General features: G+C 48.7%; 1 protein-coding gene across 2 annotated transcripts in view; it reads right to left on the reverse strand.

Annotated features, from left to right (window-relative positions):
- Window positions 1-26,466, reverse strand: part of Tenm4 (teneurin transmembrane protein 4) — a 712,052-nt gene that overhangs the window by 211,426 nt on the left and 474,160 nt on the right. For both annotated transcript variants that reach the window (XM_047517532.1, XM_047517531.1), the window contains exons 8-9: window positions 11,269-11,524; window positions 346-444 (exon numbers count right to left, since the gene is read on the reverse strand). In XM_047517532.1, coding sequence (XP_047373488.1) covers window positions 346-444; window positions 11,269-11,524 — 355 coding nt within the window. The remainder of the gene's footprint in view (window positions 1-345; window positions 445-11,268; window positions 11,525-26,466) is intronic.

Below are 26,466 nucleotides of genomic sequence, written 5' to 3' on the forward strand. Positions count from 1 at the left end.
GTACGAGATGCCTCAGGCCACAGAATATACACTTAGGACTAGAATACACAAAATACATGGCCTGTGCTGCATAAAAATTGCTACGTGAGATGGTTTTCAGAATGGCGGAGGCAGCCAATGAGATGCTGAGAGCGGCATATTAACAAGAATGCTGTTAATATGCTGGGGGACAGGGTACTCCAAGGACACACTGCTGCAAGTTGAACATGGACTTGGGGGATGGGCATGCAACACAGCATCGCTTCCCCAAGGAGATCCCAGGGAAAGGTCTCAGGGTATTCATGCAAGTGCAGGAGCCACGGGGAGAGCACACAGAGAGAGGAGGAGCATGGGGATGTCACCTACCCGTCACTGTAAGCCCCATCATGGCGGGAGGCGCTGAGAATGTCCATCTCAATGAGGTTGTCCTGCAATGTCCCTAGGAATGGCTGCTTGCCTAGGTTTCTACACACACATGGAGACATGAATGAAGCAATGAGTCATGCATCGATGAAGGGGGAGAGTAGAGAAACACACAAAGTGACTGTTTGGTGCAGCTGTGCGTGAGACCAGCGGGACACGGTTTCCAGGCGATGGGGTGGTGTGCAAGCCACAGGTGCAAGGGGTCTGCCTGGCTTACAGCATCCAGGGGGTGCATTCTTGATACAAACCCGAATGTCTGGCTGCTGCGTGCATGGAATCACAGTTCTCCCTGAAGAGGACTGACCTAGGCATGTTACATCCATTCTCTTAAATCTTCAAAATTGGCTCTGTGAGGGCAGTGCCATGCCCGTTCTACCCAGGAGACTGAGATGGGGGTGGTAATGGGACTGCCTAAGGTCACCAGCGGGCAAGGCTGGAAGCAGGAATGAGAGCTCAGGTGTATCCAGATCCAACTCCTGTGCTTAAGGGCCTACATCTGATTAATGGGAGACACACATTTGGCTTGTCTAAAGAAACAAGAGGCCAAGGTCTCTAAAGCAGTGGTTCTCAGACTTGAGTGAGCAGCAGAACCACCTGGAGAGGTGGGCACTGCCCACCCGCAGGGATTCAGAGTCAGTGGGTGAGGCCTGCAATCTTCTCTCCGGCCTCCAGGTTGAAGTTGACCATGGTGAAGTGTCACCATCCTTGGGCTGTGTGGGGTCCTGGCCGATTGGCAAGGATGGCTCCCCCTGAAGACACAGGGGGATGCTTGTTGCTTCCTGCCTGAGGGCAGCACAGCATTTTGTGACTGTCTCATTCTAACCGAGAATGAAGATAGACTCACGGCCCTTTTTAGTCCCAACCAGGACTGCTAAGTGACATCAGTCACACTCAGGTGCTCTGTTTTCTGTCTTCTGCTGTTTTCAGAACAGTTACCGCCTCATTGTAAGACCCTGAAGTGAATCACTTCTAACAAGCCAGCGCTGTTTCAGCCTGCTGCATGCACCCCAGGGAAGAACTGGCTGCAGAAAACCCACTGTGGGCCCAGCCCTGGCAGGGGGACCTTCTTTCTGACTCTGCCCAGATCTTAGAACAGCATTCCCAGATCCAGGTGTTTTTTTATGCTACCTTCTTGCTGTGTGACTTTGGGTATAAACCTTAACCTCTTCCAATCTTCCTTCCTTTTTGCTAAATGAGGATTATAATACTAAGCTCACCAAATTTGCTGTAAGCATCAACTGGGTTAATGTTGGATGACTTTTTAAGGTTTTCACAAATATTATAGAAGTACTAATGCTAAATATAGCTGCTCTTTATCCTATATTTACCATTGTTGGTTACCATTCATTGTTCTAGGAACTCCACAACTGTCTAATACAAATTTTATTCCTCACAACAAACCTACAAAGTCAGTACTGTTACCTCTGCTTTGTAGGCTGGCAGAGCAAGGGTGAGAAATAACTTTATTAAGGTCATATTCAATAAACTGGCACTGGCTCCTGGGTTTGCTTGAGCTTCACGACCCTGCATCATTCTGAACAACCTGGGACTGCTGTCCCCTGACTGGCCTCAAAGACTAAAATGAGGGGTCTACAATCACTATCTCAAAGCCCCATTTCATTAGCATCTCTGTGGACATCCAGAGCACAGGTAACATTGTTTTTCAGCTGGGGCCACTGAATACTGCAGTGGCAGTGGGGACCGTCTTCGGGTGAGTCATGAAGTATGGCAGGCTGGGCGGCAGGCTGTTCTGGTGGTTTCCAGGCCCCTGAGCCCTCCCTCGGTCCCTGGCAGGAGCTATGGGGTGTGGAAGTTCCTCGCAGCGGCTCCATTGCTACCTGCAGGCAGTAGTCCTGCTGATGAGAGGCCTGGGGGCCCAGTGGAGGCACACAGGCTCAGGGCCAGACCATCTGGGTTCAGGTCCCAGGTCCATCCTTGGCCTGTCCTTAGCAGGTAAGTCAGTTGCTCCGAGCACCCATGAAAGGGGACAACTGCTCACCTTATAGAACCTGAAGTGTAATTCGGATCATATCACTTTGTCCTTAATCCTCTCTCGTCCTTCCCGGGGCCCACAAGATCTTGTGAGATCTAGTTCCCTACCCATTTTCAAAGCTCATTTTCTGTACTACAGATACCCTGCCCTCTTGCTTTTCTCAAACAAGCTAAGCTTTTGTGTTCATCTGCCAGAATCATCCTTCTGCAATGACCTGCGTGGGTCACATCCTCCCTCCTCAACTAGGACCTTCTCACCCTGACTAGAGCAGCTCTGGCCCTTGCACTGCCTGGTTTGCTCTCCTCTCCGCTTGCCCGCCCTGCAACATAGCTAAGCCCTGTGAATAATAAAGCAGCGCAGGTGCCAGGGAGTGACGATGGGGAAGCCATAAACATATATTTGTTTATCTGCGTATTGTGTTTCTTCCTAATGCAATTCAATTTCCATGAGGCAGGAGCCTTATCTGTCTTGTTCACTACTATGTGCTCGGAGTCTAGAGGAAAGGCTGGCACACGGGGACTAAATAAATCTGTGCGGAGCGTTGCTGAATTCAGGGTCCATGGACCATGGGCTTAATTGAAGACAGCAGCAGGTGGCATTTATTTTTATTTCCTCTATTCTCTGCATTTGCAGAGGGAGTTTCAGTGTCTCTGCAGCCCATACAGCCCTGGGTGAGCAGCCTCACCCATCCCTGCACAGAGGGCCCAAGGAGGAGTTCTGCTGCCCCCCTGGGACTGATGCTGGCTGCCAGGTCACTCCCCAGAACACCTGGGAGTTTGGCTAGGGTCACCAGGATATGCTGTGTCCTGAGTCAGGTCTGTGCCTCAAAAACAAATAAACAAATAAGTATGTTTTCAGAGACAAACAAACAAAAGGACGAAGATCAAAATGTTAGAGGTAGGGATTTTCAAGTGATTACATGATTTTTAACTTTTATATTTTAGAAAGAAACTTATTTCTAAAAAGGGGAGGAGTTGGCAATGTTGGCAATGCCTTCTACAAGTACAGGTCTGTTAGGATAGGGGAAGAAGCAGTGCAACAGAATAAAGGATTTCTAGAGGAATAGGGGGCCAGCCCTCCTGAAAGAGCCTCCACAGACATACAAGCTCGGATATTAATCACTTAGATCCCTCGGGAATCTGGGGGGACTTGTGCACTTGCTGAAAATGATGGATATTCAGAATGCTACTGCTACCTTGAAATAGTCTTATTCTGTACTTGTGAAACTTAGTTCTGGGTCAAATTATTTGCCCTTATTTAATAGATGAGGAAACTGAGACCCAGAGACACATGTGCCCTGCTCCCGTATACACAGCAAGACACCACCAAAGCTGAAAGGGAAACCCAGTGCCCTGGCTGCCAGTTAAGGACACTCCCTAAGTTACCTGACCACCCCTCCCTCCCCCCACCGCCAACCTGCAACACTTTGTGTGCCCAGTTCTTCTAAGAAACGATGGCTGTCAGGATTCCTCCTTGTGAGCCTAAGCTGCTGAGCTCTGCCTGGGGGAGGGCTCTGCATGGCCTCCTGCTCACCACTGCTAGGGGCTCTCAGGAATGGACACCTGATTCATTTGACACTCACCTTGATGGGTATCACCACCTCATCTGACAGATATGGAAACTGAGACTCAGGCAGGTTAAGTGACTACCCAGGGTTGTATGGCAAGAAAAGGCAGAGATGGGACCAAATCTCAGAAGTACAGTGCCAGCTGCCCCTCAGGAAAGAGGTCACCAGCTCTTACACTCAGGTACTGTTCTGTTCTTGGAGCTCTTCTCAGAGCGGGCAGGGAACTGGGCCCACTTTATGCCTGGACTAGTCCCTGAGCTGCCTGAAGCAGGACTGCCAGGCCTGTCTGGGACCCAGGGCAGGCTGAACTATCTGCAAGGGCAGGATGACTTCAGGAAAGAAGTGGCCAGTAGATGCAGAGGCAGCTGTCCCTCCAGACTGCCCTGCTCAACTGCCCATCTCGACTCAATGAACTTGCTGTCCTGGACTGTGTTCCTGCCCACAAGACCCTGGGACAGACACCACTGCATCTGAATCTCACCATCACCCAGTAGGGCAGACAGGCATTCTTGAAACTGAGACCCCCCAGGTGCACAGGGGTCAGTGACTTAATCAAGACCACAGTCAGTGATGGAGCTGGCATTTGAATAAATAAGAGAAGAGACAAAAAATGAACTGGGTGATCTTTCTAAAAGCCCATCCCATGTCACTCTTGGACTTAAAAGGTGTTGATAGCTCTCACCCAACTCCTACCACCTCCGTCCCCATGCCACAGGGAGAAGTGCAACCCCCTTTCATGTGACCCAGACCCTCCAATGCCCATCTCCTTTGCTGCCACCCTCATGAGGCAACCTGTGCTCCTATTTTACCCAACTCTTTGCCACCCTTCCAAAATGCCACCCTCGCTCCTGGCTCTGGGCTTTTTTGCCCCATTCCTCAACTCAGAATTCCTCTTCCCCCTGCAAACTCCTACCTGTGGATGCCTTTACAAGCTACTTTTGGTAATTAGGAAGTCGGCCTTGGGCAGAGGTTAGATGCAAGGGCTCTGAGCCAACTGGCCTGGGTACCCTGGCCCTACTCCTTGCTGGCTGTGGACCTTAGGCAAGTAACTTAATCTGACTTTCAGATCCTTCATCTCTATAATGGGGATGCTAATAAGGCTACCTACCTGTGTGGAAAAGAGTTACGATGCATGAAGGGCTGCTATCAGGTCAGCCCTTGGCTGGCATCTGGGAACTGGGGTTTCAGGAGCATTCTCTCTATGCACTGAGAGGAACAGCTTGCTCACTCTGCCTAAACTATCTGCAAAAATAACATGGTTTATGCTGAAAAACTGCCTTCCTTCTGGGGTTCTGGAATTTTCCAGGCAGAGGGTGCCCACGTGACCAGCCCCTAGTAAAGAGCCTGGACACTGAGGAGCCCTAATTGGCAGCATTTCACGTGTTGCCACAACCTGTTGAGGACTGAGGACTTCAGAATTGCGCCTGGTTTGAAGTCTCTGGACTTCACCCCATAATCTGTGTTCTTTTGCTGCTGTTGCTTTGTATCCTTTCATCTTGATAAAGTGGACCCTTGAGTATGACTATACATGGAGTCTCATGAGCCCTACTAGCAAATCTGGAGGTGGACATGGGGACCCTGAACAGATGACTTATGGGTGACCTGTGAGGATTAAAGAGTAATATGTGTGAAGTATGTAGAACAGCAGCTGTCTGCACTCAATAAGGATTCTATGAGGGTTTGTTGATCGCTACTGGATGCTTCTGAGCAGAGGGAACCACAGTTGCCCCTCAGCTGAGGGTGTTCATTGTGTCAGAACACTGTCTGGCATGCCTGTCTTTATTTCATGGGTCTGCCTCCCTCAACAGCTCATGAGCTTCTTAAATGGCAACGCTGTGTGTCTTAAGCATGTCTGTGACTGAATGACAGGGAAGCCTGTCTACTCTAACTTGGCAATGCTCAAGGGTTGCGCTGGCCCATGAGAAGGCACTGAGTGACATTCTGGGAACCACATCAGGGTTGGTCCAGAGACCATCAGGTAGCCCCATTCTCGGGGGGTGGGGACAGGCTGTTCCCAAAATTCAGTGTGACCACAAAATGGGCCCCAGGCTCCCAAACCAGGCCTGAGATCAGCTGAGCTGGAGCAGAGGTCTGGCAGCCTTCTGCTCTGACTTCTTTATCTGACAGAAGCCTGATGGGTTATTAATCAGACAGTCCCAGAGAAATCAATTAAGCATCTGATGCTGCACAGTACAAAAGAAGTGGCTCAGGGTTTGGGGGACCCTGAACACATGGCTCCCAGAAGAATGGATCACAGAGGCATCTGTAGGGCTTCAAGCAGCATCTTACCTCAGCTCTAGGAACCTGGCGGACTCAGTCAGCCTTGGGGATCATGAGGGGTTCAGTGGACACGGAGAATGGAGCACCCCTACAGAAGCCCTTTCTCTCCTCCATCCTTCTGCTAGCCTTTCTTTTGCTGCCAACATAAATGTAATCCCTCCTGGTCATCCTACCAGCTGTTATGGTATTTGCCTAGTTATTTACTTGAGACTCTCAACAAGGATTCAGTTTGACAATTAGGGAAGGGTCTGTGACTTCTTCTCTGGCACCAGGGGGCTATCCTTCTGGTGGTGCTTGGCAAAAGCTATAGGACAACTGGCTCAAATAAGGCCTGCTCACTCAGCTTCTAGGCCTCTCTCAGACCCTCTGGTCCCTCCACCTGGAGGACTCCTGCTTGCTCTTCAAACCCGTCTCGCAGAAGCAGGGTGACCGGGAAGCCAGCCCTTCTCCCCACTCAAGCTTAAGTCACATGTATTTGTATCATTTGTTTCATCGCTCATTCATCTCACCTGTGTGTTCATATTCATCAAGCACCTTCCCTGTTATGTATGGCAAGCACTGAGTCCTGTGCTGGGAATCCCAAGCAATCCAAACACAGCACGTTGCCTGCACTCACCTCTACCATAGCACTTATCCCACTGCGAGAGTCTGTACTCTTAAATGACTTACCTGTTAAGCACATAGTAGGCATCCAGTGAGTATTTGCTAAATACCAAGTACTACATTTTGATATTAATATGTTACTAGTACCCCAGTTACAAAGTAGGCGGTGGATTAAAGATGACTGTAAATTCTTTGATATTTCTCCCTTTGAGAAGTGAGGTCTGCCTCCATTCCCCTTGAGGCTGCCTGGTCCATGACTGCTTTGACCAACAAAATATGGCGGAGGTGATGCTATGCCAGTTCCAGGCCAAGTCTCTAAGAGGATCAATGGCTTCTGTCCTGTTACCTTGAAACCCTCAACCACAAAGAATGAAGTTCAACGGTCCTGCTTAGGAGAAGCTCCAGACTGTCAGAGGGAGAGGGGTCCTGCTTTCTGCTCCCGGTAGCTGACCCTCTGACCCTGCAGCACCACGTGGAGCAGAAGAACCAGCTGGGCCCTTCCTGAACTCCCCACTCGCCCTGTGAAATATTATCAGATGAATGTTTTCTAAGCCACTAAGTTCTGGCTTAGAAGTTCTGTAGTAATATATAACCAGAACAGGAAGTTAATATTATTTTCTCCATTTCAGAGGTTAAGAAATTTAAAGTTTAGGTCCCAGCTAGTGTGTGTGAGGGTGGGAATTTGAGCACAGGGTGTCTGACCCTAACGTCTGTGCCATGAACCACTTGCTATGGTCAATGGACTGTCACTTATCCCCCCAGAAAACCAGACCACACTTATTTCTGCAAAGTAGAGAAGGGTAGAACCTACTCAATCCTCTTAACTCCTCTGGTGAGTAGGGACACAATGAATGGCTCCGAATGATTTCTTTTCTTCACAGGTGGACTTGGGAGGCAGAGATATGTGACAAGAAGGGAAATTGCCTTTGTAGTATGACTTTTATATGCCAGGCTCAATGCTGTGGGCTTCTTAAAGAAAGGATATCTCATTTCTTCTTCCTGACTCCTTTGAGAAGCATGGATTCTTATCCCAATTTACAGAGGGGGGAATCAAGGTTCAGAGACGCTAAGGAACTTGACCAGCTGCTGAGCATTAAAGCCAAGGTAAGAAGGAAGCTCCATCTGACTTTAAAGCCTGTAGTCTTTCCAACTGGCCAAGTCGGTCAGTTTGTGATTCCACCTGGCAGACTTGTCACTAAGCCCTCTTAAACTGTACCTTTTAGTTTAGTGTCGTCCACCAGTTAAGGTCAGTATAAAGACCCAGGATTCTGATTAGACACTCCTCTCAGCTGCCATCCATCCTTAGATGCACAGAACTCTGGAGTCATAAAGGGAGGCTTCCTCAAACATTTCATTTAGGGCATCAAAAATAAATAATGCTTGGCTAGACCAAGAACTGAGGAAGAGGGTGACTCTGGCAGAGCTCAGAGTCCCTGCAAAGGCACAGAGGCAGGAAAGGGCTTGAGACTGGGGAAAATGCTGATAAATACAAGTGCATACATGTACTGGCTATTAAATATATTCACTGTAACATAGATTATATATAATTATGTGTATATATGGATCTAAATGTACCAAATGGTGAATACATATCTACACATTAACATTATTTAACTTTTGGTGGTAGATATTGGTGACTTTCTTTATTTCTTGCTTATTTCATTTGCTAACTGTTCTACAACGAACGTTTATTTCTTGAGGGATAAAGTATAAAGGAAAAGAGAGCACAGTTCCAGCAGCGTGAGCAGGGGTTGTGGGAGGATGGAGGATCGGCGAGGCAGGCAAGCAGGGGCTGATGAGGCGGCAGAGGTGAGTTGGTCCCGCCTCTGCATCACACACTGTTAGGAAAACCACCCTTGCCGCTGGTCTCCTAGCTCCCTTTCCCTGGAAAAACCTGGAAACTCAAAGTAGAAAGTTCTGCTTTGCCCCTAATAGAGAAAAATAAACATCCAAGCCAGGGGAGTGGTGGCCGAGGTCCATGCAGAGAATCAGAGCCATCGATTAGTCTCTGGCTTCTTTCTGCCTTGTGCCACTCAATAAGCACACTGGAAATCATGGAGACGTGACTAGCTACCCTGGACAGAGTCACAGACAATGATCCCATTCCACGACTGACGAGAGCAAAGGAGGGAACCCAGGCACGATTTTAAGTGACGCCAATAGAAACGATATTAATTAGGAGAACGGGGTGGGGGCTGGTTGGGCCTCAACTCTGAGAAATTTGCTTTTGGAAAAATGAGCCCACAGGAGTAAAAATGGCACAAAAAGGATGTTGATTTTCTCTCATTAGATCCCACAAGTTTGATGTGCCAACCCTATAGTTCTGTATCAGGCGGAGTCAGAAGGGGACGCCTTCCATACGTGGATCAATTTTGCTTCCCTAAGTGTGGTATGACTTTTGTGCTCTTCACGTATGAAACAGAAGCTTGGGAAAATAAAATATATGTTTCCCACCACTTTAAAGAAATAGGGCTGGGCATGGTGGCACAACCCTCTAATCCCAGTGACTCAAGAGGCTGAGGCAAGAGGATCAAAAGTTTGAGGCCAATTTTTGCAACTTAGTGAGACCCTGTCTCGAAATAAAAAATAAAAAGGGCTGGAGAGGTAGCTCAGTGGTAGAGGGTTCCTGGGTTCAATTCCCCAGTACTGCAAAAATAGATACATAGCTGTGCACATGTGTAATCCCAGTGGCTCAGGAGGTTGAGGCAGGAGGATTGTGAGTTCAAAGCCAGCCTCTGTCGCGTCCCCTCTGCCCGCAGAGAGAGACACGGCAAATGTCTGAAGCTTTGGAAGTTTATTGTGCACAGGTTCTTTCCTACGCTTCTCTTACCCCTAGCTTCTTCGCACTTTCCGCTTTCCTTTTCCCAGCTCCTTCCACTCCCGCGTACTTCCTCCTTCCGTTCTCGCTGCTGTCGCCGCCGCCGGTTCTTCCGCTTCTTCAGTCCCTTCCTCAGCTTCCTCCCTTTACTCTCCCACCCACCAGGCTTATATACACTTCAGTCAATCAGGGGAGAGTACACAAGATAAACGCGGACAGCTGCAGGCACAGGACGGGTGCACGAGGGGGGGGCATGCCCTAGTCACATCATTAACTAGCCAATTATTGGAATTCGCTGGTTGTTTACTGTATAGCTGGCCGCCTCTGGCTCAGCGTCAGGCGCCATCTTGACCATGCCCGAGGCTGGGGTTCCCGGAAAACCCCACAAGCCTCAGCAACTTAGCAAGGCCCTAGGCAACTCAGCTAGACCCTGTGTCTAAACAAAATACAAAAAAAAGGGGGGGAGGGGTCTGGGGATGTGGCTCAGAGGGTAAGATACATAGATATATAGATAGGTGGACAGAAGAAGAGTGCCACTGTGTCCCCAGGATACTTCCCCTTCAGTGTAGGGGGCAGGGAAAGGCCATGCCCTCCATAGTCAATAGTGCTCATCTCAGATTATGAGTAAATGTAATTCTCCTCTTTGTGTCTTCCTGCATTTTCTCCAGTGAGTTGTATGGTTTTTATAATCATTAAACATGTTTCCTTTTGGGAAAAGAGTGACTAAGCCGTGGCTAGAGAACTGAGACTGACTGAGTCCCTGAGCTGAAGGAAGCATTCCAACCCATGGTTGGAAGAGAGAAGAAATCTGTGGTGTTGGGAGCAGCACTGGACAGAGACTCAGGCAAGTTGGGTTCAAATCTGAGCCGTGCACTAACGGCCTGTGTGAGCCTGAGCTAGCCAAAGGATCTGCTCCGATTCTCATGTTCCAAGACTCCTGATGGGCATCATCCTAACAAGACCCACCTCAAGAAGGTGTGAGGACTGCATAATACCACTCGTGAAAGCCCTGGCAACCAACCCCGATTATTAGGGCTTTGGGTATAAACAGGATAGGACAACAGGGAAGGGTGAGGGGAGGGGAGACTGGGGTTTACTGAGCACCTACCCAGCTCAGACAGGCCTGATGTTAGGCACAGGGTGAGGAAATCATGGTGGACACAGGAGAGAAGAGGACCCCACTCAAACCTGGACTGAGAGTCTACTTTCTGCCACACCTGTGCCAGCTTCCTTTGCACACATTGGCGCTCACTGCATTTACAGCAGCCCTGCCCAGTCGGCATCATGGCCATTACAGAGAAGGGAGGCAAGTCAGAGATGGTCCAGCCACTTGACCAAGGTGCTTCAGGAAGCAGCAGGCTAGCAGCCGACCTCACTCAGGTCTGATGGTTTTCAGAGCCCCCGCTCTTTCTGTCGCATATCCCACTGCCCTTTTCTTGTGCAGTCTGAGAATCGCGTCCTAAGGCTGTGCACCTCACCCTGGCCTCTCTGGTCAGGTAGGAGGCAGAGACACAGACCAACCCCCCTACAGGCCACCTGAAGACCTTGGGCTCAGTTGACTGGCCCGGCCCCCCCAGGTCCCCCGCGGCCGCCCTGGGCTTGCACCTGGTCTCCAGCGGGATGTTGCTGTTGAGCAGCCAGTTGTCCTGGGCGTGGCCGGGCTCCTGGGCACCGCCTGCAGGGGGCTCTCCAGAGAGTGAGTGGTCCGTGGGGGCGGGGCTGGGGTTGCTCCTCGGAGTGAAGTTGCCCCGGTTCAGAGAGTTGATGGAGGCCGCGTGGTGCTGGTTGGGGGTGTGGGCGTGTGAGAGCGGTGGCGGCGGAGTCCTGAGCCGAGGGTGGTTCTGCAGGCCCCCTGGGTGATCTGGAACACAAACATGCCGGGTCAGAGGGGTAGCGAGCTAGCCGAGCCCTGCCCCTGGACTGGAGAAGCACCAGGGAGAACGGAACAAGACCCCCGGGGAAGGAATGAGATGCATTGGATGCTGGCAAATGGTATAGATTAAAGCATTGGCTCAAGACTTAGTTGACAGGCGTTTACTGAGCAATAGGCGTTTACTATTCTAGGTATTTTGGGGGCGGGGGGGCGGGAACAATGGACAAAATTAAAATTCCTGTCCCTACCTATTGACCTTAAATTCTAGTAAGGGAAACAAGAGACAAGATGAGAAATGAAACAAAACGAAACGAAAACCTAGCTGCCCGTGTCAGCAACTTCACCGTGCTTTGATCACACTTGTAGGTTCTAGTTTTTAACATGTGGTTTTGGACCAGAACCTTCAACATCACCAGTGGGTGTGATGATGTGTTTGAGATGAAAGTTCTGGGGTCCTCTTCCAGGCTTATCAGGCTTTGTGGGGAGGCCCAGAAATCACAAGGCCTCCAGGGCAGAGCTGATGATACATATAAGAACACATAGAGGAAAGAGACTGTGGTCTGGGTACGCATCGACAGGCTGAAAGTCTAGACCAAGTGGCCTCAGAGAGAAGATGACTTTTGAGTAAAGTGAGCCATACTGGGATCTGGGTGGTTAAAAACTACCTCTATCAGTTATTGAACCCATACTGTGTGCCAGGCACGGTTCTGAACTCTCTACATGTTGTCATTCAGTTAACTTATCACAACCCATTACAGAGCAGGTACTGTTTTTCTTCCCATTTTGCAGATGAAGAGACTGAGGCTCATCTTTTGTTTATTCCTTTCAATTATCCAGAGCAACAGGTATTATCATCACAAATTTATAAATGAAAAACTTAGACTTGGAGTGGGTTGGTAAAGTGCCCAAAGATAGTGACCAAGTAGTTACTATTGACAAATAAATAGAGCAAATAAAATTCCTGACGCCACAAATGTGACCAGTCTGGAGATAAATTTTTACCATCCAGCTAAGCTATGTATACAGAGAGCCTAGTCATTCCATGCTGAATATATTGTGGGGGTGAAGAAGTTAAGAAATTAGATTGTAGTGTAGATGCTGCCATTTATTAATCTCATAACCATAGACAAGCCTCTTAACCTCTTAGACCCTCAGTTTTCTCATCTGCAAAATGTGTTACACTTGATATAAACTAGTTTGCTTTTACAAAGACATAATTTAAACACCACATTTATTAAGTCAAGCAACTCATTAACTGATTCTTAGCAGACAGCATTAAGAATACAAAGTGGTTTGAATAAACCTAATTCTTTGCTTAACAACAACAACAACAAAATGGGATGAATAGTTTATTACAAGGAATGACAAAACTACGAGGAAATTAAATGAGACAATCGGTGAAGTTCAGTTTACAAAGTGTTCTGCTCTACTTGTTGCTCATGAACATTATTTTGCAGAGGGGACTAAGTGTCTGAGAGAGCAGTAGGTGCCATATTGCAAAGGCTGTGCTTCTTCTGGGATCAGGAGATGGCTTTCTGAAAACCACCGAGGACGACGGAACGTGAAGCCCCGTCAGGGATGTGGAGTTTTAGTGGAAGATGCATGACTCTCTGCCTTTTAGGTAACCCCATCTTTTATGCCAAGGAGTTATAAAGCAAATCTGGTGGGGAATTTGGGGCGGGGAGTTAGGAGAAGAAGGGAGAAAGAGGCAGAAAGGCGCCAGGGCAGGTTACTACCACCTTCAGCATGGAGTCCACACTGGGCGACAGACCCCCTGGAATCTGACGCAGGCCTGGTGCTCAGCCTCCCCTCTCATCAGTCCCCTGGCCCCACTCCAGGCACACCTTCCCCCAGAAGCCTGGAGGTCCTCTGAGGTAGTTCAAGTGGTTGAAATCTCAGCCTCCACGAGGAGGGTCCCAGGATGTGAATGATACCACTTGAAGATGGGCAGTGCTAATGTCCTGGGGCAGAAGGGAGCTAGCAGACATACCCCTTGATGGGAGGGGAGGGCACTTGGAAGCCAATACAACCTGTCTGGCAGTGCCCCACCCCCGCCCAGAGCAGCCTTGGGCCAGGGAGACAGCAAAAACGAACAGGGTCATTTGTTTAGTCTAGCTGTGCTCAGGCAGCACTTTAATGGAAACAGAGCCTGGAACAGAAACCAGTAGCAGAAGTAGCCACCTGGGCTGATGGAATGCCCCCACCCCAGGCCACCAGAGTAGAGAGGGGCAGCCACGGATCCAGTACTGCCCAGTGGTGGTCAGGAGGCCGGCAGGCAGAGGTAACCCAGCTCTTACTCCTGATCTCCCCAGGAGTCAACCCCAAGGCATGTCACTTGATATTAACAGTGGCCGTCATGGATGTGAGGCCCTACTGTGCATGTTTTCCCAGTCTTAACTTTTCTAATGTGCACAGCGGCCCCTGGAGGTCAGTGTTCACATCATGCCCACTTTACAGATGAGGTCGCTGAGGCTTACAACTAGTAAATGGTCCTCCTAAATCCAAAGATGAATTCTGTCTTTACGCCTTTGCATAAAACATTGACTGTCTGAGTCCATGGCTGAAGTCCAGTGCCCTCAGGGAAGAGCGTGGGGTCTGGGGTCTGGGTCAGGACAAGCTGGTCTGTGAACCTACAGACCTGCTTTGTGACAAGATAGGGACCGCAGGCTAGGCCTTGATAACTGTTCAGAAACCCTGTCGAGACTGCTGATCCGATGAGATTTCAAGTACAAGGTCACTGGTCACAGATCTGAAGACTCAATCTAACAGGAATTTCTCCTGTGGGGACAAGGAACATTCTGGTCCAAATTCTCTATTTTCTGAAGCTCAGCTCAATTGCTTTTCTATCCAGAAAGTCTCCCTGGATCCCTCCCCAAGTTCTCTTTTCCTCTCAAACACTGGCCTGAGTGGACCCACCCTCTCTCCACTGCCTCCTCTGGGATCATGCACACTCATGTCCGTCTTGCCTCCCTAATAGTGAACTCTCTGCGGCTCTGTGTGGGGCAATTGCAGGTCCCAGAACCGAGTGGATGTGCATGATGGGCTTCTTGAGCGAGCAGTTTATATGAGCGACCTGGGCAGTCTGCCCAGGAGGGTGTTGCTCCTTTAGAGTATGTTTGAATGGGAAAGAAGGTAGGAGACCACCCTGGGCCCACACAGGCCCTTACTTCCTCGCCCGGAGCCAGAACTACAGATGCTTGGCTGGGCCGCTTCTCCTTTCCTCACCACTTCTGCTCCGAGAATCCTAAGAAAGGGAACCTTGCTGTTTCCAGAGGAAAAGTTCTGTATTTGGGAGCTCAGCCACAAAAACCTCACTCACAAAGCTCTTTCCCAAGGAGCAAATGTCTTCCCTGGTTTGGATCCTCCTTTCTGCTTCTGTGCCCAGGAGGGAAGGCAGGGGAAAGAGGCTGTGGAGGGACCTTCTTTGACCTCCTCCCCATTATGTGCTCCTCTTCAGAAGGAACCAGAATGAGTTCACTCATTCTGCATTTACTGAATGCCTGTTCTGTGCCAGGTCTTGTAAACAGGGTGCTAGAAATGAAATAAGATATATATATATATATATATATATATATATATATATATATGGCTTAAGAGACCTCTCTTCTGGTTTCCATTTACTGGCCAACAACTCACTTCACCTTCTCGTTCTGTGGTTGGTGCATTTGTGAGAGGGGACATGCATGCCTGCTTCACCACTTTCTGGAGGATGAAGAACCATGGCTTTTGCTCATGTGCCAAGTATACAGTGGAGTTCTGAAGGAGGGGCTCACATCCCCTTGCTTCCATATCTCCAGTGGCAGCACAGAGCCAGGCTGGCGTGTGGGAAACCCTTGGCCTGTGGAGGAGAGAGGAACAGACGAGGGGTCTGGCTCTTGCGCCTGCTCAGGTGGTGGCTTCTTTCCTGCTGCCTGAGAGTAGGCATCAGTGCATTTACAAAGCTGGGCCACAAGTTCCAGTATTCACCCTCTTCTCACAGGTACAGATACCAACTACATCTCTCCAGCAAGCCCAGATGTGACTCATTCTATTGTTATTTGTGCATGTCATTATCAATAAAATCTTCTTGCTTATCTGAGTTTTGCAAGCACAGTTTTCCAGGAAGATTTTTTTTTTCTTCCTACAAGTTCTCGGGGATATTTGAGTTGCTGGTGGTCTCCAATGCCTCAGATATTTCAAATTTTATATACATACAAATCCAGAACACCAAAAGCTCCTGGCTGCCTCTCCCTGAACAGAGACCATAAGGGAAGCTCCTTTAGAGTTCTGGGTCAAGCAGTAGATCACAGAAAGGGACCAGATTTGGATGGTAGACATTCCTGAGTTCAAGTTTTGGATATGCCACTTACAAGCTTTTAAATTGTGTGATTTTAATCAAGTCACTTAATGTCTCTGGATTTTAGTTTTGTAATCACTCAATAGAGATAATACCTACTTTACAGGTTGTTGTGAGTATTAAATGAGATAATGTATGTGAGGTGCCAGCACAGTGCCTGCAACAATCAGAAGAGAAAAAGTTTGTTTGGTGCTCACAGTTTCACAACTCTGTAAAGAAGGTATTACTGCCAGTCATGCTTATAATCCCAGTGACATGCACGCCTATAATCCCAGTGACTCAGGAAGCTGAGACAGGAGGGTCACAAGTTTGAGGCCAGCCTCAGCAACTTAGTGAGACTCTGTCTCAAAATAAAAAAATAAAAATGGCTGGGGATGGGGCTCCGTAGATGAGGACACCGGGTACAGAAAGAGGACATAATCTGCTCAAGATCACAAAGCCACAGGGGATGGAGCCGGAACCTGAACTCGGGCCCAAGCTTGGAAGCGCTCTGCTCGTGTGCCTCAGGGAGGCGATGTGGGCAGCGCTCCCATGGATGCCTGCTGCATGAGCACCCTGCCAGGGCCTGCGGCTGTCATCCGGTGAGCTCACACTACAGCTATGGAGCTGAGCACACCTGGGCACAGAGGGTGGCTGCCCGATTCTTGGGATCAGGGAAGGTTTCCTGAGAAGTGACACAGGGTGTTCCAGGCAGAGAACGACACATGTACAAGTGTTCAGAAGCCTGAGAGAGCAGGACTGCTGGGACACCTTTTTTAAAGGGCGTGGATGGCTGTCAGGGAGGGTTGCTGGGGTGAGGTGGAGGCACTGGGGGAAGGCCCAGGTGGTAGCTGCCTGGAGATGCCAGACCAAGGGTGAGAGGGCGAGGGGGGGGTGCCGTTGTTATGATTTAGATGTGAGGAGTCAACCCAAAGCTCACCTGTGAGACAATGCAAGAGCGTTTAGAGGTGAAATGATTGGGGCATAACAGCCTTAACCCAATCAGCGAATCAATCCCTGGTGGGGATTAACTGGGTGGAAACTACAGGCAGGTAGGGTGTGGCCAGAGGAGGTGGGTCGCTGGGGATGTGCCTCTGGGGTATATATTTTGTCCCTGATGAGTGCAGTCTCTCTCTCTGCTTCTGTGCCATGTCCCCAGCTGCTTTCCTTTACCACTCACTTCAGGCCCCAAGGAATGGAGTCGGCCGTCTATGAATCGAGGCCTCTGACACTGTGAGCCCTAAAATAAACTTTTCCTCCTTTAATTGTTCTTGTCAGGTATTTTTGGTCACAGCAGTGGAAAAGCTGACAAAACAGCTGTAGTCACATTAGCATCTAAGGGAGCGTCCTGGTGACTATGTGGAGGATGAAGCAGGCAAGGGCAAGCTACACGCATGTCCCCAACAACCCCAGGGTGTCTTGCTGATAGAGGATTCCAGGGGAGTACCTCACCATTGTTTTAAGAAGATCTCACTCAGGAGGAAAAGTCATCAACTTTCAGAGTTCTGGCTGAGGCAAAGGACTCAGACGTGCCAATAACCCTGCAATCTAAGGCCAGTAAGGGGGCCAGGCAGAGTGCCCACACCATGCCCTGCAAAATGGCTGACAGGTGCCCAGAGTTCTCCTTGCTATGGAGTTAATGATGGCCCCAGTGTGCACTGCAGTCATTAATCGGGCCCTAAAGATTGTCAGATATGAAAGATGATGGTATTTAATTACCATAAATCGCAAAAACTGCGGCTGCCTGAGAATGCCAACAGAAAGAGTTATTTGGCTTCCATTAAAATGCCATCGACTACCACTGACTCGGGATGGTGATGTAGCAGTGCTGAGAGCTTAGCTAATGAACCCGGGCCTACAAGACCAATTTAGAGAGGCCAGAAAGCTCTCTGTCACCACAGTCAGCAGCTGCAATCTGATGGCCTGACTTCTTAGTTCTGCCTTCTTCAAGCTGTATGATCTCAGACAATTCATTCAAGCTCTCTGAGTTTTAGTTTCTTCACCTGTCAAGTGTGTACGAGAGCACCTTGTAAACTGTAGAGTCCCATGCAAGAGTCAGAGGGAACCATCACTCCAATGACCACCTCAACCTGGAGCGGATACAGTGAATGTACAAAGCAACCCTGGGTCTGAGCAAGTGGCTCGGGGTTGAATTTTTTGTGGTGTGTCCTCTGCCCATTCATTTCCTCCCTGAACAAAATCACTTTCCCTGATGTCCTCCTAATGGCCAACGTGCAGGCATTCTAAGTGGTACTTGGTCTGAAAGCCCAGACGCCTCACTGAGAGGGTAGGGCCCTGGATGTTAGGGGGATACCCTTCCAGTTTTCTTGCTGGGGGGTTAAATAGAGCTCCTGGGGGTTGGAGTGTGGCTCAGGGTGTGTGGCTGTTTTTGCTTTCTTACTCACTTGGGGCGGACTAAAGAGACTATTAAAGTGCATTGTATGTTAGAGATTATAATGAGGGGACAGGGTAGGCAAAAGCTTCATTGTTTGATGCAGTGGTTCTCATATAGGGGTGTGGGTGGGGGTGGAAGCGGGTGTTTTCCTGCTGTTACAATGACTGAGAAGTTCAACAGGCATTTGGCAGGAATGGTACCAGGAACCCCAAGTGTGTGGTTGAGTAGCAGTGGGAGAGGTAAACAGTTACCGTAAGACTTAACTGTTTGCCTCCTCCACTTGTGTCCTGAGTTCCTAAGCAGTCTCTGTTCTTCTCTAACCCTAGGGATGCCCTGGATTCCTTGCTCCCTGCCTTTCAGCCAGGCTCGGCTAAGTAGGAGTCCAACAGGATGCTGATGGTGGGGGAACTGAGAAACCCCTCCCGCGTCAGGCAGTGGTCACGTCCCTCAAGGCTACAAAGCTTAAGGATAAGTGGTCTTGGGAAGGGCAAGGACTGAATTGGGAGCTGAAGTAGAGTAGGGGTGAGGGGTATCAAAAGGAGGGGAGGGCCTCAGGTGAGGGGCTGGCAGGAAGAAAGGCCCACATGGTGGCAGGGTGGCGCAGGGACATGGGCGCCTGCAGCGGGGATCTGGCAAGGTTCACGGGATGAGAATGGAACTCCGCTTCAGGTTTCAGGTTGTTCAGAGGGCTCACCCCAACCTCCAGTTTTGAAATCCAAGAGTAATCACAAGAGTGAGCCTGGAGCCCCAGGCTTCATTAAACACACAGCAGTGAATGCTCCGCTGGCTGGGTGCTTGGGAACCGTATCCTGCTGCCTCCAAGTAGACCACTGAGGGAAGAGCAGAGTTTGAGTCTCCCTCAGAGAGAGGCCTAGTCAGCGTTGCTGTCTATTCCAGAGTCATGGCAATTCAGATACAAACTCAGCCAAGAGCACCAAAGCAGATTCCTCCTAAGCATAGCTCATGAATAGCCAGGCTGGGCCAGCATTTGAACCAGAAGTAGAACTATCTCCCCACATACACTCAAATTTGATTCTTATGCTTGTCTCCATTGGTGACCAATTTGCTGTGTGGCCTTGGTCAAGGCACTTAACCCATCTGAGTCCTAGTTTCCTTGGTTGATAAACAGGAAAAAGAGGTGGTGGGAGTTCCCCCCGGTTTTAAAATCTAAGACTTTGTCTCTTTCAGCAGATGAACCTGTGCTATTGGTTAATGAACATGTGCTTGCAAAAAACTGCAGGGCAGGCCACGTACCGGACTGGGCTCTGCACCTGGGCCTCAGGCAAGCAAAGAGGTGGAACAGGAAAAAGAGGACTGAGGGGGTTCTTGCCCCCTTGCTCCCCCTCCATTCCCCTCCCTGCTTCCCTGCTTTCCTTCCTTTGACAACTTCACTCTCTGTGGGCCTTGCGCTTGACACGGGAGACACAACAGTGGGTTAGACAGTTTCTGCCTGTAAAACCTGAGCAGACCGGCTGCAGCTGGAGCGGGGGAGCATCTTTTCTGGGTACAAGCTCTCCCCCAACCTAAAGCCATGTCTACCTCAAGGCAGAACTTGACCTGGGAAAGCTTTCCGACTGTCAAGTGACTTCTCCTTCTTTGTGCTGTCACCTTCTTACCCTTTTCAAAAATGGTCTGACCCATCAACAGTTAGGTCAAGCCCCAAATCAACAAGGAACCAGGGTGGATGGCTAAGACAGGAGTTGTGTGTGCAGGGTGGGGTGGAGCTCAGCTCAACAGCAGTCAGTGGTGTACTGAGCAGCTAAGCTCATGGAAATGGAGGTAGGCTGCATTCGCAGAGGTGAAGCACTCGGTAAAAGGGAGGTGATGGTCATGCTATGCTGATTAGCTGGGTCAGGTCCAGAGGAGGGACGCCTGGACTGTGCTCATCAGAGGAGGCTGGCCCTCCTCTGAGTCCGTCCTCTCCCTGACGACCTTTGATGGGGAAGGGCTTAGAGACAGGAGGGGGAAAGGCTTGAGGTCCAGCTGAAACCTGCCAGATGCCCTAGGACAGCTCTCCAAGTCTCCTGGCTTCTGCCCACGCAATGCACATGCTAGGAGACTCCCAGCTTTGCCATCGACTTCCTCTGTGACTTTGGAAAGTACCCTCTTCTCTCTGGGCCTCAATTTGTCTACCTGAAAAAAGGGTTCCCCCATTTTTTAGAGGCTCTCCTGTGGTTCCTTCTAACCTTTGACAATCTGATTCCTCATAGAGTCCTTTGGTCCTCTCAGGGCATTTTCTGGAAAGCAGGTGGCAGGGAGAACCTGCTGCTATCTTCAAACAGCTATAGGGTAGGAGGAGGAGCAGACCTACACCCCCAAAAGATGAATCAGGACCAGGGCTGGAAGTTACTTGGAGCCAATAGTGGTTCAGTTTAAGAAAACCACTCTTCCTATCAAGCTGTCAGCACTGAATGGGCCATCTCTCTAGGAAGCCAGCTGAAGTGACCACCTTGACCTCTGCCTGGAACTCCAGGCCTCCAGCACTCTAACTCAAAATACAGCTAAACCACAGGCTCTCCCACCCCCAGCTCTGCCTCCTGGTGTTTCTGCTCTCACCATCACCAGCTGGGGCAGCACCAGCACCCACTCAGTGAAACCAGGCCTCTGGGCTTTGCCACGGCGCTCACGCTCTTTCTCAGGATCAACAGCTTAGTGATGATACCAAGTCCTCTCCCTTTACCTTCCGAGGATCTGTTGAAGCCTCACCATCCCCACTGCCTGTCTTTGTTCAGGTCCTCATGGGTGGACATGTGGGCCGGGGCCATAGCCAACATGTGCGTCCCAGCCTGCAGGCTCACTCCGCTCCAGTGCACTGGCCATCCATCAGCTGGAGTGAGAGTCCTCAAAGCAAACTGATCACCTCACTCCCCTGCCTTACTGTCCTTTGGTGGCCCTCCAACTCCTGCTGGGCAAGACCTCTTACCACCTGGCCCAAGCCCCACCACTGCAGGGCAGAACCCACAGCTCTCTGTCTCCCTCTGTAAGAAGTTACCAAGGCAAGGATGTGGGGGAAAAGGCACACTCATACATCGCTGGTGGGACACAAAGTGGTACAACCACTCTGGAAAGTGGTATGGAGATTCTTTAGAAAAATTGGAATGGAACCACCATTTGACACAGTTATCCCACTCTGGGGTATTTAACCGAAAGACTTAAAATCAGCATACTATAATGACATGGCCATATCAATGTTTATAGCAGCTCAATTCGTAATAGTTAAGCTATGGAACCAACCTAGATGCCTTTCAACAGATGAATGGATAAAGAAAATGTGGTATATATACACAATGGAATATTACTCAGCCATGAGGAAGAAAGAAATGATGACATTTGCCAGTAAATGGATGGAACTAGAGAATATCATGCTAAGTGAAATAAGCCAATCCCTCCAAAAACCAAATACCAAATGTTCTCTCTGATATGTAAATGCTAACACACACTAAGGGGTGGAGGGAGAGTAGAAGTTCATTGGATGAGACAAAGGGGAATAAAGGGAAGGGATGGGGGATGGGAATAGGAAAGACAGTAAAATGAATCAGACATAACTTGCCTATGCTTATGTATAAATACACAACCAGGGTAACTCCACATCATGTATAACCATAAGAATGGGAAGTTATACTCTATGTATGTGTAATATGTCAAAATATACTCTACTGAACAAATAATAATTAAACAAAGATGGCGCCAAGGTCAGTAGGCTAATAATAAACCACTCATGAAACTGCTCACTACTTGTCTCATGTCCAAGGCTTGGCATATACTCTTCTTCGGCATGGAAAAAATGTGCAAAAATATCCGTTACCTGGTAAACTCGTATTAGAAGCTTCCTCCTCCAGGAAGCCTTCTCTGAGTCCCACTCCCAGCACACCCGGTTTGGGTTAGGGGCTCCTCCTCTGGGCTCCTCTAGCCCCCACAGCTCAATTGAGTTACCACCACTTGTTTACTGTTTGGGAGCAGGGCTGAATTTGCCACCGGACTCTGTGCTCCAGGGTAGAAGTCTTATCTTAATACATCACAGACTCTGAGGGGAGAAGCAGATGACTCTTCTCTCTGGGGCCCATGGTGGGCTCCTGCCCAGGGTCTCCTTCACCTGTAGATTCTCAAAGGACATGGAGTGACTGGGAGTAACCTAGGCACCTTGATCTTTCCCTTTAAACTTGATCTGCTCTTCTCCAAACTGCACATTGAAGACAGTTGATAATCAAGGTGGGCATAAACTCTGTTTCTATGAGCAGTTGAGGTGCCATGAAAAGGAAATAAAGACAACGAATCTTGAGGCTTCTGAGGAAAGTCACCTACTTAGTTGAAACAAGCCAGCACTGAAGGTCAGGGCGTTTATCAGGCCATTTCCCTAATTCTCTGCCCCCAGTGGATGGGCCTGCAGGAGGCTCAGCACCAGCAGGTGGAGAGGTGAGTTCTCATCCGTCAGGCTGACATCCCTCCCTTCACTTCTATCCATCAGTAATTCTGAAGAAACTGCTTTTGCTTGTGAGAGACACTGACATCCCTCAATGAAAGTGACAGTTTAGCTAAAAGGTCACTAGCACTATGGAGCAGTACTACATGGTGTGTAAAGACCATGACTCGGGCTCAGACTGCCCTGGGTTCAAATCTCACCTCCCCTACCACACAATGGCCACATGGCCCACCTTCTCTGGGCCCTAGTCTCATGCCGTGAACCCCATTCAAACAGTGCAGTGACCCAGAGTCGAGGGCTGCTTCTGAGGTAACTGGGTGTGAAAGTGGGTTCCATCACCAAAGAGCTCTGTGGCTTTGGGTGAGTTTTTAACCTCTGAACACTTCGATTTCTTCATCTTCAAAAGCCAGGGATGGGGTGAAGAGGAACTAGTGTCATCTGCCTCTTAGTGTTGGGGTTTGGTGACACAAGGCATGTAGTGTCCTTAGCATAGTGACTGACCACAGACAGGATCAACCGAGGTTATCTATGCAATGGCTCTCATAGCTCCTTGGTGTTCAGTCTGCTGACTCTCCTCTTAGGCCGCAGAGTCTCCAGGGCACAGATCTCCATATTCTCACCTAGCGTTTGGTCTTCTCTGTGCCTTCAGCTGCCTTCCCTGCAGAGGCTATTATGCTGCCTCTGCATGTTTGTTGAATGAAACTAAATCAAACCTTTGACCTTTGACCCTACAAGGTCTTTAGGTGTGAACACTAGAGGTTGTCAGGGGGGAGGAGAATGAATATTTACTGACAAATGACTGTGGCCGGGGCTCTCAGGAGTGCTTTCTCATTTGACTCCAGAGCACCACTATATCGTGGGTCTTTATTTCTCCACTTTGCAGATGAGGAAACGGAGCCTCAGAAACCTGCTCATGCTTTTATGAAATTTTCAATTTTCTTTTCAACAATGGGGTATCTTGGTATTTTGGAGGTGACTTTATTAAAAGTAACACTTTGATTGAAAAACCAAACAGAACACACACACACACAAATAATAATAATAATAAAGGAAACTTGTCCATCATCACAATGGAAATGATAGAAGCCAAGATCTCAACCCAGGTTTCTCTGTTGCTTTTTCTACTCTTGATGCCTCCCGGAGGCAGAAAACTGGTGAATGCTGAAGCATTTAAGCAATATGCATTGAGCAATTTATTAAATGCAAAAACTTCTCCCAGCACTGCAAAAACAAACAAACAAACAAACAAACAAACAAAAACTTCTAATGTATTTTTGTTGTGACTAAATAAAAACAATCAATGGTTATATGGATAAAATGTTTTCAGGGCCTCAAAAAGTTTCGATGTTTGATGATGCACCCTAACAACCACTCTAAAAGATAGATGTTATTATCTTCCTTTTACAAATAAGGAAACTAAGGCTCTGATGGCCAAGGGGCTTGCCCGGCTGGGCAAGTCTGTCTCTAACCCAGGCACCTTCTCAGCCTTTAAAGAAGCTGCGTGCAAACCCTGCCCAGCCCAGAGAGAACCAGCCAGTGCCAGCCTGTCACCGGCAGCATGGTGGCCCTGCTCACATGATCTTCTCTTCCTCCTCAGGCCCTAAAAGGCCTCACTTGGGAGAAAAGGCAGAAAGCACTCAACTAATTATACAGATCAGAGAGGCGCTTTTCATCATTTATGACATGACCACATGTGGGTTTTCTTTTTGATACAAACTCAGGAGATCTTGGGCAGGTATTCCATCCATCAATGTCCATAAACACAGTCATACTAGAAACAGATAATAGGAGTTTTGTCCTTTTGAAGTCCTCTGCAAAGTGCCTAGTTCTGTCCCCAGGCCACAGAAATGTTATACTAATATTAATAATGGGCTCAAAGTACTGAAGGCTGGGTTGCTAATTACTCTAAATATCTTTAACACACTCCCCGCCCCCATTTCATTTCCCAAGAATTGGCTGAGGCTGATGTAAAAAGAACAGCAGCATGTGTTAGGAAGGTGGCCCGGGTTTGAATTCTGGCCACAGTTCCTAGCCGTGTGGACTTCTGTGAGTTACTTAGCTCTCCTTGAGTCCTCCTGATGTGGGATATAGAGGGTGGCGGGGAGTCAGGAAGTGCTAAGAGCATGCCTGACAGATAACAGGTACCCACCCCACATTAGCTATTGTTATCTTTACTTCCCAGAGGAAAAAAACTGAGGCTCAGAAAGAGAATTTGCTCTGGCTCCATAGCTACTAAAAGTGCCAGGACTAGAATCCACATTTCTCCAGTTTTGTCTCCCAGCTCTTAAGGGCTATGGAATACCTTCCGCACTTTATCCTACTGTTTACCTGGTATGTACAAGGTGCTTTGTAACTGGCATTATTATTATTCATATTTGATAATGGTCTATTAAGAGCATCGACTTCTGGTCGGTGCCTTCGCAGGATTGCTGACTCCCATCCCCTGGTCCGCCTTTTGCGGTGGCACCGTGGGCTGCTGACAGAGCAAGTCCCCACAGCAAGGGCGTGGACGGTGCTGACTTTATTTCAATGCAAAACTGTACATTCTGTGGGTATCAGCTGAGCTCATTCTCCAAGTCAATTCTTTTCTCTCAGCTGTGGAATATTTTATTTTTCCAATTTCACAATCTACTTATGTTAAAAAAGGAAGAGAAAGAAATCCAATTAACCCAGCTCAGGTTTGCAAAACAAATAAGGCGGCCAGTACAGAAGCTTAATCAAACAGGCACATTCATAACCACAGTGATCATGGCTCTGCCTAATTCGGACAGCCTGGGGCTTCCTAAAGAAATTTCTCCTGACAAATCGGGGTGTAGTGCAGATGTGGGCTGTCACTGCTGAAAGGGTAGGTCTCCAGGCCTGGCGTCTTGAAGAATCAGGGCACATCTGGATTTGGAGGCAGGTCCCCCAGAAATTCCACCCACACCTGAATGTCATACTGCATTTTCTTTTTCTAAAATATTGAAAGGGAGAAGGAAACTTTCACCTGGACACTTCCTTTGTTTTCTGGAAGCAATAGAGTAGAAAGGTCAATCTGCCTCATTGTTCTGGCTCTGCCACTCACTAACTAATTGACCTGGATGACTTACTTCATCTTCTGAGCATCACCTATAAAATGGAGATAATGATATCTTCTCAGAGACTGAAGATTAAATGAAAAAACAGCGAGTTTCCTGTTAGATGAAGAACTTTGTATTCTCAGTGCCTGGCACAAGACCTACTTTACTGTGAGTCTAATACGAGTGTTTATTCTGTATGCTTGTAATTCTAATGTCTCGTTTACTGAGTGTTTACTATGTGCTAGGAATCATGTGAAGTTCTTTCTTTGTATAAATTTACTCCATCCTAAAAACAACTGTAATGCATGCATTGTTACCTCCTTTCCAGCTTTGAAATAACCAAGGTTCTGAAAAATTAGGAGACTTGTCCAAAATACCACAGTTGGTAGGAGGGGGTTGTGGGGGTGCCAAGGTCACAGAACCGTGCCAGGATTCAAACCTGGGCCTACCTACCCCGTTCCTGTCCTGCCTGCTCCTTCCACAGCACCTGCCGGCCTCCACACAGCAGAGAAAGAGCAATGTTAGGCTCCTCTTTCTCCTTTTGACTGCATGCTCTGGGTTTCCTTGGGGCAACTCAGAAGTCAGGGTAAAACATCAGAAGGACTTAATCATTTTTCCCAGCTGAACATTTACCATGGGCTTGCTCCATGTTAGTCACTGAGCACAGACTCTTCCACCCTCACTGTGGGACCTGGGTTTCTGGACTCTGGAAGAAATGAAAGTGAGAGTCTAGCTCTCCTG

The sequence above is a fragment of the Sciurus carolinensis genome, chromosome 11 (assembly GCF_902686445.1).
Source record: "Sciurus carolinensis chromosome 11, mSciCar1.2, whole genome shotgun sequence".
Taxonomy (NCBI): Eukaryota; Metazoa; Chordata; class Mammalia; order Rodentia; family Sciuridae; genus Sciurus; species Sciurus carolinensis.